Here is a 20168-nt window from a genome sequence, read left to right on the forward strand (position 1 = left end):
GCTATTTAATACTCTGTCAGCACACACACACAGCTTCCTCTGGTGATCTGGAAGTTTGTTTTTGTAAAAAGTCCCTGATAGAGTCATACTTCCTGCAATGATTTGATTTAATACAACATCCTTAATCCTAAGATTTGATTGCAGATGAAAGAGTATAGTTAAATTACAGTGAATAAAAAGAAAAATCACTCTTTTGAACTCCCCTCCAATCACCTTCTTGGAAGCTTTTTAGTTTTTCCATAATATTGAGGACATTCGCAATAATAACAATAATAGTAATGATAAGTTAAGAGGTCATATTTCCGAGCTCAGAATCAAGAGCTTCTGATTTATTTTATTATTAATTATTATTATTATTATTTTAGGGAATAGGTACTTTTTAATCAATTGTGGTTGCTTCCTTGAAGTCTAATTTTGAGTGGGTTCCACCTTTACTTGAATATTTTTGAGGGGTGAAATTGGGTGTCTTCAGGGGGTGGGAATGCCTGGATATTAGGTATGGTTTGGCCTCGAATGAAGCAAAGCCCCCGGTGAAGTGAAGTACCCATCATGAAGTGGGGGCTGCCAAGCAAAAGCTGGTGATGGACTCTCCGGTTGACTCCCCCATCTTTGGCTTCGCCCACCCAGCGGTCATTGGGAATCCATCCTAACCATCAGCCTGATTCTCTAGCACGGGTTGGGAACCAGGACTCCTGTATACCATGTGGCAGAGGGCTTTGAACCCATTATTCTAGGCCTTTCCTCGATAGACAGCCTCAAAGAACATGCTGTTTTGTGCTGCACAGACTGTATCAAGGACCTCCGTGTTTTGCTGAAATTTACTTCTTTAATGGAGCAAGCCAGGGAAATATCTTTCTGGAATACTCCCTTTCCTTACTGCCAGCTGTATGAAAACTGTTGCTTCCAAATGAAGGGACATTTGTTTGCTGCTCTTCTAGAGATGGGCATAGCTTAGGATTATGTAAGTACTCTCTGCAGGGGTGTCAGACTTAGCAACTAAAAATACAAGACATTAAATTTGAAATATTTTCTAATTGGCTGTGCAATGTTGTAATTTTTTTTTTTTGGAAGGGGGAATGAATACAGGACATTTACGGCATCTTAATAAAGTCCCTACAGGATGCAGGACAAAAATCATTAAATACAAGACATATCCTGTAGACACAGCATGCTTGGCATTCCTTGCTCTGGTTTTATCATTATTATTGAGAGTTACATGGCTTTACCTACACATATGACGTCTTCGGCTTTTGTACTCCTGTATCATTATGTCCTTTGACTGCCACAATCAATTATTGTAATTTAATTAGGAATTAACTAGCTACTGCAATTTTCAGCTGTTTCTTGGTTTTCTATTTCCTATACACGGGCAACATACCAATTAAAAAATAAAAATCCTTGTCCCTAAATTTTGGCCACTTAAATGTTCCCAAGTTACTAATTTGACTTAATTCTTCTTAATCCACAGGATCATTTGATTTGGTAGAGTAGAGAACAAAGATGAAGAAGGGCCAGTGAAGCGCGTGTGAAACAGAAAGGAAATTGAGCTCGGCAGAACTGGCAGAAGATACAGCTGAAATGGACTGGCTGAAGCCTTATTTCTGCCTCCTGTTTCTTTTCCACTGAGTATTCATCGGAAAACTTTGGTGAAAAAGTTGGACTTCAGCCATCAGTGTTTCTTAAAGGCTAGGAAATTGCTGTCCACGGGCCCAAAGAGGGGTGGGCGGCCCATTCTGAGTAAAGATAAACTGAAGTTCACAGAGGGTGAAATGTAGGTAGTTAATCAATTGGGAGTGAAATGTTAAACTTTAGACTTTCAAGTGTGTCTTCCCAGAGGAAGAAAGCTAAGTGCATCTTGGACCTATCCAGAGTCAAATGCTGGAATTCAAGTGCACACCACGGAACATGGAAACCAGGAGTTGACATGCTAACATTTCATTAAAAAAAAAACACCATCCCAGTAGGCTTTGATAAAATAAATTGCATTCAAAATGACTTGCTTCAAATGTTTAACAGGCAAAGAAAATTCTAGCAAGAATGAAAAACCAAGATTGAGAGACTAGCAGTCTTCATGATGCCACGCGGTCAAATGTCTGACCCTTTGACTATAGTGACAAAATACAGAACCAAACCCGAAGGTGAGGATGATTCTTTACTGAGCTACCAAGGCAAAGGCCTAGAGCCTTCTTTGCTTTTTGACTCTCTTTCCTTCTTTCTCCAGATGACATGAGCACTGAGGATCCAACCAAGGGAGAAAGAATCATACAGGAGTAGAAGTGTCACTTATTTATATATCTTAATTTACATTTAATGGTATCAAAATCACCGTCAATTAAAATAGAAGATTCAATTCAAAGAAAAATCAAATGAATCATTGTTTAAAGTCATCTCAAATCTGGTCCACTGGTTCACGGCATTTTTCACCTTAAGCCAGTTATTTTACATTTCTGGAGTGCCGTCTGCTGCTGTGATTTCCCCTTGTGTGAGGAAGGGAACCAACATGTGACTCCGCCCCAACTCCAAAGGGGTCTTCTTGGGAGGATCAATGAGTGAATCTTGGCTATGCTGTGTGGGACCACCGACGACCAGGTACCAGGCACGTACAATATATTTTCTTATTGAAAGAAGACACAGCTTGCAGATTTACACTGATTTGCTGCTATTTATTTTGCGGTTTTTCAAACGGAACGGGGCATTCTTGAGTGGTCTAACTGAGAAGACCTGATGCATTGGAAATGTTTCAAAATGCAAAAGCCTTTTTGGGTCAACAACATTCCATTAGTTTGATTACTTCTTCGTTAGCTGTTGAGCGTGAGTCTGTTGCCGTCAGAAGACTGCCCAGATGTAATCAAACAAGTTTGCCACCTCCATCTTTTGTGAGTATGTTAACACCGGAGTATTGTGTACAAAGTAATAATAAGTAAGGCAATGCTAACTTTCAAACCAGATGCAAGTTTAGAACTATTTACAGAATATTATATTACAATATGATTTATTGACTTATACAAGTTTTGGCTTTTAAGATACTGCATATTTGTTTTGCATATAGTGCAAAAGATCAAATGATCAAGTCCTCCAGATTTGGCTGAAATAGTTATGCTAAATGAATAAACCAAAGATTTCTCCATCTCACGCTACATCAGTGTACCAAATACAATGTAAGTATGGAGATTCCTAATCTTGATCACATTCAAATTAGCACTGATGTAAATCGCGTAAAGAATTTAATAGTGCAACAGAAAACCTGTAAACATGCCTCTGGCATTATTTTCCTGTCGATTATAGCACAATAGACAAAAAAAAAAAAACCAAAAAAAAAAAACACCCCACATATAATAACTAAAAGAGCTAATGTCTAACTAAACTAACACAATTTCTTTTAAGAAATTAAAACAATCTGCCATTAAATTATCAACAGAATGAGAGAAAAAATTCCTGAATAATAAAAGAAAAAGCCTCTCGTGCATTGAAATTGCCCCTTCAACCTCTAGAACCAACTTTACCCCGGCTGTTCTTACATCTGTGTTAGATGGTCGGCTCCAGGTCAGAGGTATCAGCCACATCTTCTCTTCCATGGAAGGACATTTGAAAATGTGTAAGCATAAAGATAGGACCACATTTGCTTTAATCCATAGCATCATTTCACTGATAACCTGAATCCAGATTCATGTCCCCTTTTTCTGAGCCCCAATGTCCCCATTTTTATAGAATAAAACATATGTGAGCGTATTGTCGAGGACTTGCTCTCTTAATGGCAAATGTCTTTCAACTTCCACAATTATGCTTGAAAAGCCAGGGTGTGCACGCATGTGTGCGTGTGCCTGTGTGCACATGTATGTGGGCTCACGTGGACGTCTATGCAGTGCCGACCCACCTACAGTCACGTTCTTCTTGCGTGAATACACAAGTCTGTCCTGGTTTGAATGAAATGAGAATTCACTCTCTACACAGACAGCCAATCCCCACCCATGTATATTCTTTGCCCTAAAGAAATGTGGCTCCTGGCCCCTAAGCTCTGCCGGGAGCAAAATGTTACCCTGTACCACTTGGCTGCATGAGATTTATTTAAATACTGAGGGCATTCTTCACATAGCATCAGATTTTCAAATTTGGTTCATGCTTCAAGGAATCACCTGTATATGAATTCATTAACCTCAGCTGTTCTTGTTCCTCATGGCCCCGTCCAACCCTGTGGACGTCAACATCTGAGCAAATTTCCGATTATAATGCGACTTCATTTTTCTTTTGTGCTAACTCTAGTCAACAAGCATGTGCTTGGCATGAGTGAGACAACCATTGCTCTCGAGCAATTTTTCTCAATCTTGGGATATCAGTGGCAGTTCCTCGGCAGACAAGGTATTTTAATAGACAAGGAACGAAATGGCTGATGAGACTATTGGCCCATAATAATAAGCTGCAGAGAGAAGGACAGGTCTGGAGGCCATGTGGGTTTGGGACGCAGAGGGCGCTGTGGCTTCAGGAAGTTCCCTGGAAAACTTTCCAGAGTGGACATTTTTCAGACTTTCATTTGTATACATATGACTTGGCGGTCTCGTGAAGATACAGGCTCTGGCTCTCTAAGTCTGGGTGAAGCCTGAGAGTCTATATGGCTAATAAGCTCCCAGATGGTGTTGATGCTGCTGGTTTGTGACCTAAGGTTTGAATAGAAAATGGCTAGCACATTCCAACAAAAAATTACTGTGGACAAAAGAGTCAATTCCATTTGTATATGTTTTCACAACTGTTAAGTCCTGATTTGTTCAATTTCACTGTGTACAATTAAACCTGATGAAAACAGGTAAGAATGGAATTATTATTTTTGTGAGCACAGGGTCCCCTCGACTCTATTACCAGATAGCCTCCAATAAAGATAATATTTTCTGCTTGAAAAGAGGGTGTTGTGAAGCAATGACAAAAGGGATACTGAACTGCATTTCAACTCTCGGCTATAACGTCTTTCATACCTGTTTTGAATAAATACCTTAAGTTATAGCTGATATCCAGTATAGAAATGCATTTCCTTTCAAAACCAGCATTGCTAAATGCCTGTCCACCCAGAATGACATATTTCAATTGTCCTACACCAAGGTTTTGGAAATATAGCCCCATATTAGAAAATAGGAATTTTGAGAGTGTGCTTCAGACAAAGCATTTTAAAAAGGAACCTTCTCAAAGGTGGAAATGCTTGCTCAGGCACCAGATCAAAGGGAAAAAATGGATTTTATATGTCTGCACAGTTTTTTAGAGTGAATCCACACAATTTCATTTTCACAGTGACCTTTGCATTCGAAGGGAGCTCAGACGTGGAAACAGCTCACAGAGTTAAACCCGGGGCGACCACCGCCATCAGACGTTGCTCTGTTGTAACAAAAGTGTTCTCAGTTCCCTCTCCCTCTGATCCTCCTGCCTATACTTCTCCTCAAGTTTCTGCTTCTCGGAATCCGCGCAGTAAAAGGTACAATCTGGGCTCTTTCGGATCTGTTCAAACTGACTGAAATCAGCCACATACTTTCCATTTTTTGAGAGAGAAACCACAGGCACGAACTCGAAGCCCCAGTAGATCTCCTCTGGAATATAAGACGTGCGGCTCTGGCATACAGCGCTGGTGGATTCCACAGTGGCATTGAGGAGGACCACGAGCTCGAACTCCTTCTCCTTCAGGTTTTGGGGTGTGAGATCTCTCAGGGGGCTTGTCTCATCCAGTACGTGGTAGAATGTCATGGGCAAAATGAGGAAGGGGCTCTCTGAAGAGGAGTCCACGTGGAATTTGACGGTGGCTTGGTTGAGCAGAATCCGTTCCCCCTCCTTAGTGACGTGGGTCTGGAGGAGCTTGCCGGAGAGCTGGCACTGAATCAGAAGGCTCTTCCTCATGTTGGCCACCTGAATCACCAAGCACAGCTTCCCATTCTGCTTGGTGATGACCGCGCAGTGGCTGAACTTGATGGTCTCTGCCCGCTTTTTGGGTCTGGCGATCTTGGCCAGAAAGGTGCCCGTGATGAAGATCTCAATCAAGGTTGTGATGACCAGCTGAGCAACCAACAGGAAAATGGCATGAGGGCATTCTTCCGTGATGGAACGGACTCCGTAGCCAATGGTTGTCTGGGATTCCAGGGAAAAGAGAAACGCTCCAGTGAGAGAGTCCACTTTCATGATGCAGGGGGTGTGATTCGAAACATCCTCCCGCAGTTCTAAATCCCCATGAATAAAGGCAATGGCATAGTAGATCACTCCGAAAAGGAACCAGGTCATCACAAACGTGGCGGCGAACAGGGTGAGCTTGTATCTCCACTTCATGTCGATGACGGTCGTCCACAAGTCTTGAAGGTAGAGTAAGTATATGCCATCCACTTTGTCAATTCTCACGTTGCTGTGCCCACTCTTGGACATGACTCGGGGTCTGCTGGTCTTGAGTCCAGCTCCTGCAGTGTGCTTCACCAGGGGAGCACTGGACATGCCGATGTGAATGGCGTCCATTGTCAGGCTGTGAGAACCACCCAAGGAAATAGCAAAGAAAGATGTTCCATTACTGTCACATGTAGCAGAACATCCAGAAAACAGAAATAGGATAATCACGTGAAATACGTAAGAATGTATACAGACGTATGTAAGACAGGAGTATTTGGAAGGCAAGGTTGGTCTACTAGTACTTGAGGAAGATGGGAGGGTGGAATGGGGAGCATGGATTCTGGAGACAAGCCAACCTGGGCTAAATGCCAACTCTCCAATTTGTTTGCTGTGTGACCTGGGGCAAGCTATTTAACTTGTCTGGATCTCAGCTCCCTAATCTGTGAAATGGGAGTACAACCTACTTCTCAGGTTTTTGCGATAGTTAAATGAGATCATAGCTAGAGAGCCAAACAAAGCCTTATGCTCAAAAAATGATGCCAATCTTCTCATTGCGAAATCACACTCACATGCACCTAATCCACTGAGTATTATGAATATTTACGTATAGTCAGCAAGCACAGATTTCCAATTCTAGAAAATTTACACATAAGTTGAGCATAGGGTCAGTACTGATATAACTAAAATGTACTATCTATAAGATAATTTTGATATAGCAATAGAGAATATTAATACAAATTTTTAAAAGTTCAGTAATATTAATAAAATCTTTAAAAACTTACCCTTTCGTGTGACATTCTCTGCAACAGAAATTCATTCCCCCCCCCATCCAATGAATAATTTAGAACCCATGACCTCTTTAGTTCTTGAAGACATTAGAAAGGACTAAGTTATCAACCAAGCAACAACAAACAGATAGCAAAAACACAACCAATCAGTAGTTGGTTGATATGCTGGTTATCAAAATGTCACATTAGGTATGATGTTTAGGTATGTTACAAAATTTCTGCCTTACTCCTTTCGAACTGACTAGAACCCACATAGGAATCTCTCGTAGGGGCGCCTGAGTGTCTCAGTCATTAAGCTTCTGCCTCCCAGAGTCCTGGGATCAAGCCCCATATCGGGCTCCCTGCTCCGCTGGGAGCCTGCTTCTTCCTCTCCCACTCCCTCTGCTTGTGTTCCCTCTCTTGCTGGCTGTCTCTCTCTCTGTCAAATAAATAAATAAAAAATCTTAAAAAAAAAAAAAAAGCTAAAGAACAAGTAGGTAAGGACAGGCACCCAACATTATGGCAGAACAGACCCACCTAGAATCTGGGCTCCCACGCTGAGTGCCAGGGAACGCTCCCCTCTGCACCAGCAGACAGGAACAGGCTGGGCGTGAGGCCCTCCAGCGTCTTATACTACCTGCCTGGTGACTGAAATCAGTCACCCTACGTTCCTTGAAAAAGATAATGTCAGTGATTACAGGGTAACCCTACCTGGTTGGCATGGTTTTGTTCTGTTTGTTTTGTTTTTTCACCTCATTGGTATTTTAAGGATAAAGGAAAAATCCCCCCTTTAAAAAGGAACTGGATACAGTGGTCTGTGATTCATGCAATAATCTTTGCTGTTAGAGCAGCATTAGCTCAATAGAAGTTTTGGAAGTAATCTTCTGGGCAAACCCTTTCAAGGAAACTGAAACCATCCATCAGAGGCTAACACTTGTTGAGGGTGCAGGCAGTTGTTGTGCTTTTTAATTTTCCTGTTATATTAAGAGCGTGTCATTTACTGAATGGCCCTTGAAATGATTTTTTTTTTTCTTGGAAAGGAAAGTTACTTTTTCATTTGCATTGCAAAGAAGGACCCGAAGCAATTCAGAATTTATTTTCCTTGTTGAAGGCTATTCCACTTCCTTGGAGATCAGTTTAGAAGAAAAACACAGGCTGTAACTGATGAGCCTAGACTTTACCAGCCCCTCAGCAGCATTTCTCAGGAACCAAGAGGAAAGGGCCCACCACGGAAGCTTGGGAACGAAACGCCATGCGGCCATGCCCAAACGCCTAGGCAAGCTCAGAACACGAGCACCGCCAAAAACAAACGCATCTTATGCACAAGCAAATGCATGCACTTTTGAGAGAGAGAGAGAGAGAGAGAGAGAGAGAGAGAAACTGCTAAGGGAAAGTGCATGCCATTCAATCCACTGAATAAAAACAGAGACTTATGTTTTCAAGTGTGAGTGACACACAAGTGTCCTGAGGGCACGAGCGAAGCTCCAAGCTCAGCTGTCTGCCAGATTCTGGAAAACTTGGCCCTGTTTACGTGAAGGCAGTGCCATGAAGCTTCTGTTTTAACCTCTCATTAAAAGGGGCAATGGGCCAGGCTTGGGGTGAGCTGGATCTTTTCCCTCTTTCCGCCGAAAGCTCTTTTGTTGCACTTTTGCACGTCTAGTGTTGGAGGTAGAGACCCCAATAGCTACCCGAGGTTGGTGGTCTTACAGGGGGAACAGACCTAGAGCCTCTGGGGCGGGAGTCTCGGTTTTAGCATCTCTCTCTGTGGAAAAGAGTGGCTGCAGGACCACACTCAGAAGGTAAACACCTTTTCCCTCCCTCTCAACACCCTGTGCCCTCAGACTGTTTACTACCTGGTCACTCCCTCCGCGGGTCAGAAGGCGTCTTCTTCAAGGCAGGTAGGACGTCCTCGCTCCCCTTCACTCACCTGGCTACCATGGGATTCTGCTTCTGCCTGAAAGAAAGAGGCATGTGTGGAGTTCACAGGTGTTTACAAGGAGACCGACCCAGGGAAACTGACCCTTAACCGTTCCCCCAGGGCTAGAGCCCTAACATTCACCTTTCAATCCCTGATAATCTGGCATGCTGCCCGGAATAGACCAAAGGCTCAAGGAATGTTTTAAGAATCAAATTGAAGCCCCAACCACTGCCTTCCCTATAGAATTCCCACCCTCTGGAGGGATCTCAATAGTAAAACACCCTGGAAAGAGTGGGTTAACTCACCCCCATTGAGGCCCACTATCAACTGACCAGCAAACAGGGAGGCAGGAAGGGGAAGTGCAGAGGAAGTAAACAGTGAGCATTGGAAGGGAAGAGTCTAGAATATTTTTACCGCCTGTGGAAATGCATTATTACTGTTGAGTCACAGAACATCAGAGCTGGAAAGACTGTCAAACCCGAGGCATCAGACCCACATTTTTCAAACAAAGAAATAGACCTGGGAGGTTGGAGTGACTGGTCTGCATCACAAAGATGGTTCCAGGCAGAAAGAACAAGGTCCAAAGTCTTTAAAAGGTAGACCGGAGTTCTTGTCAGTACGCCACAAATGCCCCTTCAGCCTCCAAAGTTTAATGTAATGTCTTCTAAATTCAAAAGGCTCTTTTGCCTCCTCCTTAGATCTCCCCACATTTTTGTCTGTCTTACACATAGGGGTACACATACCTTTCACACTTCCTTTCTGATCCACCAATTATTGTAAATAGTTACAATAAATACTCTCTGATCATGCCAATAGTCCCCGTTACCAACCTGGGTAGCCTCTCGCACACTCAATTCCCCCAGTGTGTTTGCGGTCTTTGGCCAACGATGTCTCATCTATTTCCGGCTGCATCTATTATCACTGTAATCCTCATCTGTGAAGATCCAGCATCTCCTTCTATGTGCCCATCAATCTTCCCCATGTGCTTTGTCATTTACACTTCGCCATATGCTCTGAATTTACAGTATTGTGTTCTGCAGCACCCTTCCTTCGTGAAGTCTGCTTCATTGTTTATACACACTCTCATTTCATATAATTTTATGTCACTGCCTTAGATATTTTTTTCCTTAGTGATTCTTCAATCTACCTGGCTTCACTTCTAAAGCGTTAAGAAATAAGAGCAGTTTCCCAAAGCTAAGGATGGAAAGAACACTAAAAGATATTCCCCTCTCCTCTAAATTCCCCGATCCTATCTCCACAAATAAGCAATAGTCCCTAGAAACCATTACAGTTTTCTTTAGTCACTGGAAATTGTATTTATTTCTCCAGTGTTCATTATATTTGTTCCAGCCTGTGGGTTGGGATTGTAATCTTACAACGGTGATATCTTTATTGAAGTGAAGTCCTGGAAACTACTGAATGGAGAGGTCAACATTCCTCTCCTACTTCAAGCCAATCACACACACATGGAATGAAGTCATTGATTGCCTATGCTGTGGAGCATTTGTTTTCTAGAGATTAAGGAAAGAAAAACATATTTTGAAACAGAACTAAAGGGTTGGCACATTGAAAAAGGTATTTAGTTATATGAAGAACCGAACTTCCAGTCTTGGGGACAAAACAATGAGAATGAAAAAATGAACGAGAGTTCCCAACATTTCCTCAGAGAGGACAAAATTCTGTCAAAGAAAGAGGGTCTTAACGAGAAGATGATCAAAGAAATCAGCCACACTGAGCCCGAACACTCTGACCTATCAGAGAGAAATCGGTCTATAAATGACCAGGAAGCCACTGACCAATTAGAAGAAATATGCATGCCAATAATAAGCATGAATAGAATCAGAATAGAGTCAGAAGTGGTCCAATGTAGGAAAGATGTCGATGAATAATAACAATGACAACAATAAAATCAAGATTCTGATAAGTTATCATCATCGTCATTATAAAGAGATAACACTACAACACCGTGTGCGACCATTGTTTTCAATGCCTTCCGTGCGTGAACGTAATGAGCCCTCACCCCAGCTCCATGAGGCAAGTGCCATCATTATCCCCATGAGGAGGAAACAGGCACAAAGAGGTTAAGTGTCTCACCCAAGTTCCCAACAGCTGGTATGTGGCAGCAGCGCCCCTGTGAAGCTCCCAGGCCTACCCTCCCTGCCCCCTTGACAAAGGTGCTCAAGTTTTAGCTGCATCAGAATCACCTGGAAAGGTCAGAGTTTCCGATTTCAGTAGGTTTGGGATGGAGCCCAAGAATCTGTGTATCTAACAGCTTGCAGGTGATGCTGCTGTTCCAGGAACACACACTGAAAACTACGCACTGGGATACACAGTTCAGATGATAGCAATAGCTTTCCCTCTTGCTGAAGACCCTTAGCCCTCATTTCCCCTGAGCATCCTAAAATAGCACTGTTGCACATAGGTACGGAAAACGTCTGGTTGTTCATTTTCAGAAATGTCCTATCTCCACCATCCTTATAGATGAGTGCCAACTACCCCGTGGGCCAGTGATAAATACTGATTTTTTAAAGCATTAAAGAATGATTTTTTTTCCCCCTCCTAGTTAGTACAACACTGATTCCTTCTAAAAACTTAGTGTTCTGTTGAGTCAAACTTTGGGAGTTTTCAATTTGCCCGTCCTGATAAAAACTTCATTCTGTGTTCCCTGATGGGCAGAAAAATAACTCACTTCCATCTACAGAAAAATAGCTAATAACAAACTAGGGAGACGGCAGAGTTCCTCAGCCAAAGCTCGAGACATTATTCCACGTACCTTCACAGGGGTGGGGAGGCACTAAGTGATGAAATCCAAATCAAACCATAACTTTGGATTTCCAGATGCAAATTGCAATTTGAGGGGATCTGACTTTAAATCTCTATCGAAACAGTTTCCTGTTTGTAAGAAAAGTTGCTTAAAAAGCTTCTTTGGACATCAAGTATTTCTAACAAAACAGTCTTGGCATGATCTGTCTCTTAGCCATGGATCCCAAATACCTGGATTAAATTTCACTTTAAGGAACCATGGGTTTAACTAGTAAGTAGAAAAAGAAATGCTCGACAAGAATGTACTTGGGGTTCACTGAACTCAAGAAGTTTAAAAATAATTGAAAATAAAATCAGTGAGGCTTGGCTGTCCTTTCTTTGGATCCTGTGTCTGTGGCCACACAAATCTATGTGCTGGGACCTTTGGCTCTGGCCTCCCGCCATAGTCTTCCCTGCTCTTCAAAAGCAGTCTAAGACTTGCTTCAGTGCGGCTGGTCTGACTGTTCTTTATGAAGTCGTCAACTCCATCCATGTCAGCTGAGGACACGGTTGCCTGCCCAGGTGGCCTCAGAAATGGGCATGTCTACTGAAAACAAAGATGGTGGACAAAGTTGACTTTCAGCAGATTCCCAAAGGGTGGCTCTTGAGTTCTTATCTATTGGGGAAATGACTCTTTTCTTCTACAAACTCATTTTTCCCATCAGGCCATTGAGTACTGAGAATGTCTGGGAGTAATGACAGCTTCTGGGAAGCAGTGGAATCGGTCCTTCTTGTCGATAAGAATCTTAAGGATCTGAGGGGAAGCACCTGTCGAGATGATGGGAAATTTGCAATTGAGTTTCCTCTATCTTGCTCTGTATTTTGAAGTTAAGAACCTGGATCCCAACTGACAAAGTTAGGGTCATTGTTGGTTATTATAGCTGATTGTGGCTTCCAGTTATGCTGCTCTTCTCTGCTGGGTCCATCTATAAGGAATCCTTCCCTGGACCTGCCCTTGGGGGTGGAGGGTGGAGAATCTGTTTCCACCCTTTTGTGTCAGATGTAGTCATGTGACTGTGTTGGCCAATGGGGCATGAGCTGCAGTGACTCACGCCACACCTGAACAGAGGTGTCAGACTCCTGGCAGGGTCTCAGGTGGGTCTCAGATGGGCTGTTTCTTCTTCTGGGGAATGGGGAGGAGGAGGCACTGAAAGCCGAGCTGCAGCTGAGCCAAAGCTGACTTGCAACATGAGTGACAAAAAACTCTGGTTGCTTAAGCCACTGGATTCTTGGAAGTGATTGTTACTGAGGCAAAATCTAGTGAAAGCCTGACCACAAGGACACCCTTGCTACATGTTTTTGTGTCTTAGGATTATATGCCTGACCTAAAAGATACTGTATTTTAAACGAAATATGGAAAGTCTTGAAATACCCTAATGTAAACTCTGAATGTTGGTCTATGACTAAACACTGAATAGAAAAAGAAACTCAAATCTAACAAGATTCAAGTAGGAAGAAAGATCTGCCTGATCTCTAAGGACAACATAGGAAAGGCGAACAAATTCTCACTAAATTACTTCTAAATCAACATTTGAGTTTATCTTGACAAGACAGCTTTGCAGGGCGAGACAGAAGGGCCTTAGATGCTATCACTCTAATATTCTGTCGAACAGGAAGCCCTCAGTTAAGGTGATGAGAGACACACATTATCATTATATCCCTGACAACTTTCATTCGGGAAGGGGATACTTAAAAGGGAACAGGAACTTTCCAAAGCAATTACAGCATTTCATCCTTCTCTTTACCTTGTGAAGAAAGTATTTTCTCAATTTTCTAAGTGAGGAAACGAAGCTTAGAGATATGAGATAATTCACACATTTCGTAGAGTTAATCCATGGAGGGCCTTGTTGGCAAACCAGGTCTACCTGTCTCTATAGCTGTGTTCCTATCTGGCCACTGTACTCCTAGGTCATCAAATTCAACTCAAAAGAGCATCTCTACTCGTGATGAACTTTGGTGCAGCATAAGGTAAGTTCCTGCTCATTACATGTTAGTATCCGTTACAGAATAAGTTGTTATATTTGATTTATTGTTGATACCATGCTAGACATTATAGAGGTGCCATATATTACTTTAATTCTCACATCGATTCTGAAAGAGGTACTGCTACTGTTTGAGGATTCCAGGTTAGGAAACTATGATGCAGCACGAGGTTTGCTGGAGCCTGTACCCCATGCCTCTCATCTCTAATCCATGACTTCTCTAACTTCAGTGGGCGTCAGAATCACCCAGAGGCCTTGAAACAGGGCTGGGTCCCACCCAGAGTTTCTGATTCAGTAGGTCTAGAGTGGAGCCTGAGAATCTGCATTTCTAATGAATTCCCAGGTGACGCTGACCCTGCTGGTATCGAGACCACACTTGGAGAGCATGACCTGTGCTCTACTCCACTTAATGAATTATAAACATACGTAGGAAATTCATAAGCACATAAATTGGGTTGTCTCAAAGTTCAATCTCATTACCTTCAAACAAAAGACTTAGCCCTTTGGTGTAAGAAAGAAGAGAAAGTCAATGGGGTTAAACATACAAGTATGGTAGATGCCCGGTAGAGTTTTCAATTGCCGGAAGTGATCTAAGGGATAGAAGTTCAAGTATGTGATCGTGGGAAAAAATGAGAAATTTGGGGGGAAAGGAAAGCAACTGATTGAAAATTGCCCAAAAGTTTCATCCTTCGATGGTGGGTATCATCCTGGAGTTGGATTTCAGGGTTCACTGGCCAAGAACTCAGAGGCCTAAAGCATGAACCTGGCCTCTATGGCTGAGCGAGCTGGAGCTGAAGGGCGTTAGCAGTCCTTTGTTAAGGATTCTCCCAAGTGTGTGGTGCAGGCATTCCACAAATAAAAAGATTTGTACTCAGATAATTTTGGGAAGCTTTGCTTACCAAACACCCAAACAGCTTGCGGTCTGTACCCATTTGAGATGGATGCCTCATGGCTGTCTATTAAAGGGTCTGAGAAGTCCTGCTGAACTCTATCTGGCATTTATATAACATTTGAGAAGTGCTGATCTGGTCTAAGCTCTGCACTTTATATCTGGGGGAAAAGAGGATCAAAAAGTTGGGTGACTTGTTCAAGGTCACTGAGCTAGTGGCAGGATTTGGGGAGGAAGCAAGGCTTTGTGCTTCTCAATCCTTCTGACAGGCAGCTGTCTGTGTTTGTTGTCAGAAAATACCTTGAGATGAGCTGTCCTTCTCACTGGATACTGATGACAGGGGAGCAGAGAAGAGGGTGAACCCGCCCCCCCCCCCAACAACTGCAGCATCAGTACCACTTAGAAGCTCATTTGAAATGGCAATTCTTCAGTCTCACACTTCGGCTACTGAATCAGAAGCTTTGCAGGTGCTGCCCAAAACCTGTCTTAAAAAGAGCCCAACTTCTCCAAGGATTATGTGGCCAGAGCTTGTCAGTGATGGCTTGGTGGGTTGGAGAGGTCTTTCTTTTGGAAACCGATGAGTACTCCTTTAAAGACAAATCCCACATTTTGCATTGCATGTGAGTGTCTGATGATCCAATTTGCCTCTGCGGTCAAATATTTAGCCTTTTCCCTATGTTTCCATTCCATTATTATTGTTTCAAATTCCATAAGTACGAAAAAAAATCCTTTTCCATCTCTAAATGTGGTTTGCATAGTTATACCCTTTCTTCCTCAATGCAGGTTCTTTTTTTAAAAATTTTTTTCATTCCGTAGAACATCAACCTTTCTCTACGCGGCAAAAATAAGTTTAAACAGACGCAGGGTTCAACAGGAGACTCATTTTCCATTTTCCATGGCAAAGAATCTGAGCACTGGAATAAGGCAGAGGTATCATTTGCAGAATATTTTTGTAAAGACAGTTTAATTTCAAGCCCTTTATTTGTGAAAGAGCTGGCTAACCTAAATAAAACATTATACATCTGTCTGTTGTTACAAGTGACCAATTTCAGCCGAACGTTATTACTTAATAACAGCGAACTTTCCTGTAGAGTAAGAATGTGCAGCAGCTAAAATGGAAATTTCCTTTGGTGTACTGCCCTTCATCTCTCCGTGCCCCAACATGTGAAGAACTTGGGTAATAAGCATACTCTCCCCTCTAATCACAGCATGGCTTGGACATGCATTGTTGTGGAATGACTGGTAAAACAGGAAAATTTATGTCTGAGGGGAAGAAAAAAAAACCCAAGGCGAATTGCGTTGCGTTAGCCGCCCCAACGACACTGCCCCCGATTTTCTTTTCAGGGGACAGAGTTCTTTAACTAGCTCACGGACACTCGCTTACTATTCTTGTCTGGATTCGTTCAAACGTAACACAGAGAAGGTGACTCAACATTGTCCTCTTCAGATTTTAGATAAGGAGAAGAAAAGGCAGAGCTTTGGGATTGTCTGACCGTGACCTAGAATCATCAGAACGGAAGGCATCTGTCTTTGTAGACGGTGCTTGTAGAGGAACAAATATTTTATTTGGTGTATTCTGCTTAATAAAACTCAAACTGAGCGTAGCTGGAGCATTAAGAGAGGAAGAGAAACATGGGAAGCAAGCCAGGACGTTCGTTTTCTCTCACTTCATCTCCCTGCTTGAAAAGTCGCTTGAGACTAGAGCACTCTGTTATCACAACATATCATTATGTAATTTGCAAAATTTCAAGTTGATTTTCCCCTTAATAAATCTCTCACTCACCGAGACATCGAATCCACCACCTTTAGCCCCTCACATCTTGCTTTGCCGCACATCGGTAGTATTTTTTATTCTAATGAAGGCATAGAAATATAGAAAGAATATCACATTATAAATATACATACCGATTTCAGGCTGGCTTGTTTTTCCGGCTGCAAGCTGACGACTTTTTCTTCTGTTTAGAATTAATTTGGAATTGTTGGTCTCCCTCAGTTGGTGGTTAATGGCCTTTGGTGTGACTCACCTGGAGACAAATGTGGAATTCTTGTCCTTGGTGATTTCCATGCTCATTATTATCGTGATTAGAACCTCATCGCAGACAAAGGAAATTAGGACTTTTGCTTGATTTGGAACCAGGTTATTTAACAATGGGACAAGCGTCAAAAGGTTTTGAAATTCAGTTTCACTGTCGTTCTGAACCCTGACCACGTTCTCTGATAGAGAAACCGGCTATCACAGTATCTCAAGGGGACACCGTTTACACCCCAAATCTTGGATCTGTGGTCAGTTTACTTGAAGAACTGGTCATGTATCTGAGTTGTCCGCTGGTCCCAAAGTCGAAAACATAGATGCTTATGATCACTGAGTGATATTAAGAAAATCTCAAACCTCAAAATCCCTTCCCATTCAATCAAAGTCTTTGAGACTTTTGGAGGTTAATGAATCTCCATCAGTAAACAGTGTAAGGAGACATTTTCTAGCCATCCATAGTTCATTAGCTGGAGGACTACCGGCCCAGTTTTGGTGTTTTTAGGGTTGCTAGGTAAAATAGGAGATGCCCAGTCAAAACCAAATTTCGGGTGGACAACCAGTAATTTTCTAGTATAACTACACCCCATGCAATATTTGGTATATACTTATACTAAAAATTATTCATTTTTATCTAAAGTCCATATACATGTACTATATAGATATAGTATAAAGGAGACCTATATATTTTTTTAAAGGTATTATTGATTGATTTGTCAGAGAGAGAGTGCGCACAAGTAGGGGGAGCAGCAGGCAGAGGGAGAAGCAGGCTCCCCGCTGAGCAGAGAGCCCAACGCGGGACTCGATCCCAGGACCCTAGGATCACGACCAGAGCCAAAGGCAGATGTTTAACGGACTGAGCCACCCAGGGGTCCCAAGGAGAACTCTATTTTTATTTGCTAAATCTGGCATCCCTCGGGAAGAGCAAATGTATGCTCGTTAGTAGGTCAGAAGGTCAAAAAACGTAGAGACGGGGTTTCACGTACAGATGACATTCTTAGGAGGAAAACCACCCAGACTTTCCCAGTGCCGGGAACCCTGAAGACAAAGGTAATCACTGTGGGATGAGAGTGTGGCCATTTCACGCACGGCTCACCAGAGAGCTCAGAAAGCATAGCTAGCTAGTCAGTCTCATTTTTATCTTCCAGCTCGGGGTTCCTTGACCATTTTTGTGTTGTGGTCCTTCGGGTCGGACTGCCTTCTCAGAATGGGTTTAAATAGATAAAAATAAGCTCAAGAGGAGTACAAAAGACACCAGTAATAATAAAATGCACTCATTAAAGCATTAAAAAAAAAAAAACCCAAAACTGGGCTTGTCTTTAAGCATAAATAACTAAGGGCGGGCATTTTGAAGGTGTGCGAGCTGAAAGCTTATTTCAAGGTGTCTGAAACACATGCGTTGTGAAGTGGAAAACCATGATTGCTGCTCTGACCAAGTCACAGTTGGGGCTGGTAGGATTGCAGTGTGTTCCCCATTCATAGTAGAAAAAAGGTATACATTTTAGTTAGAGGTGATTGACAACAAACTGCTCCACCCCCTGCCCCAGCCTAGGTCATGGACATGCCTGAATTCTGCCCCCGATCTCTCCAGGCTCCATGGACCTGGGGGAAGCCCCGTTGTGAATGAGGCTCCAGAGTTCAGTGCCTGTGATCCCGTCAGAGAAATAAGGCCAGTGTCCTAAATCCTCCTTGCCTGATTGTAACATTTTTAGTGATCCTTGTTTCTCTTAGAGGAATAGCCGGGATCCCTAACAATTAGAACCACAGCTCGTTCTTTTCCAGTAGGACATCACTGCATGGCCCAGCGCTGGCAGTGACCATGCCACGGGGACTGGAACGACCGTACCCCTGGCGAGACAGCCCAACACCCCCTACTCAGAAGCAACGGTACACTTTCTTCTTCCATGGAAACAAAGGAGGAAAAGACAGCTCAGATACACACACCACCCTCTGTCTTCAGAGCCTGACACGTTGCACTTCTCAGAATTGTGAAGCTGGATTTTTACAGCAAATACACCGTTCAATCGCACCCAGCTTTATCTTGCCGTGATTTCCTCCTCATTCTTACCAGGAAGAAAGCAAGCTACTCATCTACAGAAGTAGTCATCCCGAGAACATTCCCCTTTGTGAATCCTCCAGCAGCCCTCACTGCTGACAGCACCGGTCCTACACACTTCTGCACAGCCAAGGACTCGAGGAAGCCGGGCTCTCTCTCCCTCTTTATCTTTGCTCCCTTCAGAATGTAGCCTGGGTGCATACTTGCCTTTTCCCTGTGCCCTCGATGCCCTCCGACCTCCTTGTCTTGCACATGCCATTCCTTCCTAGAGGTCCTCATTCCCCTTCTCCATTAACTTCCACCTCTGAATATTATGTCCGCTGTACTTGAAAAAACAAAAAATAAAACACAAGCCCTTCTTCAGAAGCATCCTAAAGGTTAAGAGTACAGAGTCCTGCTTCTGTTAATAGTAGCTGTGTGACTTTCGACAACTTACTTAACCCTTCTGTGCCTCAGTTTCTCACCTGCAGAATAGTGACAATAAGAACTCCTACACACGATAGGGTGGTGTGACGTTATAACACACAGAGCACCACGAAGCTGTCTGCTCACGCTAATTATTATATAAGCGCTATTATCATTATGTGTTTGCAAGAAACAAAACATACAAAATTTGACTTACCAAAAGGAATTCTGTTTAACAAACATAACAGCAGAGGGTTAATATTTTGGTTATAGAAATTCTTGCAAGTTAATAAAAAAAACATTGCCCCTCAAACAGCAACCTTTATAAACATACACCTCAAAAAAATTAAAAAGCTGAAAACTCTGAAGATACTTCGACAGTGTTTGTTCGTTCATTTGCACACCGAGAGATTACTGAGCACCTGTTATGTGCTGAGCCCTGCACTGGGTACTGGGGGTCCAGCAGAGAATAAGACTAGTTTGGTCCTTGCTTTTCTGTGGTTTATAGTAGAACAGGGAAGGGAGGTATTAAATAAATCATTAGATGAATTTTTAAAGATATTTGTGGAAAGAATTAGGGAGAAATTCAAGAGTGAATGAGAGAATAGAACATGGGCGTTTAATACATCCTAGTCTGCGGTCCCAGGAAGGCATTAAGGCGGAGACATAAAGAATGTGGAGCACCAGGCAGGTAAGGAGGTGGGCTAGGAGTGAGAAGAGTGTCCTGGGCACAGGGACACATGGCGTTTGCCAAGGCCCCAGGCAGCATGGAGTTCCCGCCTTCTAGGAAGTAGGGAAGGGCGTCGAGTAGGGGGAGTAGAGCAGGGTCAGGCAAGAGCTTGGGGCAAAGCCACACCATGCAGGGCTTGGGGGGCTCCTTGACGACCATCGCCCTCGCCCTAGGGGAACGAGAAGCATCTCAGTGTTTCAACCAAGGAAGAGAGGATCAGACTTGCTTTTAAAGTCATCATTTCT

At 42.9% G+C, this 20168-nt stretch overlaps 1 protein-coding gene across 3 annotated transcripts in view; it reads right to left on the reverse strand.

The window, feature by feature from the left end:
* Positions 1–1919: 1919 nt before the first annotated feature.
* Positions 1920–20168, reverse strand: part of KCNJ15 (potassium inwardly rectifying channel subfamily J member 15) — a 73972-nt gene continuing 55723 nt past the window's right edge. For 2 of the 3 annotated variants that reach the window (XM_040621902.1, XM_008701904.2), the window contains 2 exons: positions 8966–9066; positions 1920–6481 (listed from right to left, as the gene is read on the reverse strand). In XM_040621902.1, coding sequence (XP_040477836.1) covers positions 5347–6474 — 1128 coding nt within the window. In that variant the 5' untranslated portion in view covers positions 6475–6481; positions 8966–9066 and the 3' untranslated portion in view covers positions 1920–5346. Of the gene's footprint in view, positions 6482–8965; positions 9067–16608; positions 16728–20168 lie in introns of those variants that run through there. The other variant, XM_008701907.2, reaches the window with a different exon arrangement.

Source organism: Ursus maritimus, unplaced genomic scaffold (assembly GCF_017311325.1).
Source record: "Ursus maritimus isolate PB19 unplaced genomic scaffold, ASM1731132v1 scaffold_4, whole genome shotgun sequence".
Taxonomy (NCBI): Eukaryota; Metazoa; Chordata; class Mammalia; order Carnivora; family Ursidae; genus Ursus; species Ursus maritimus.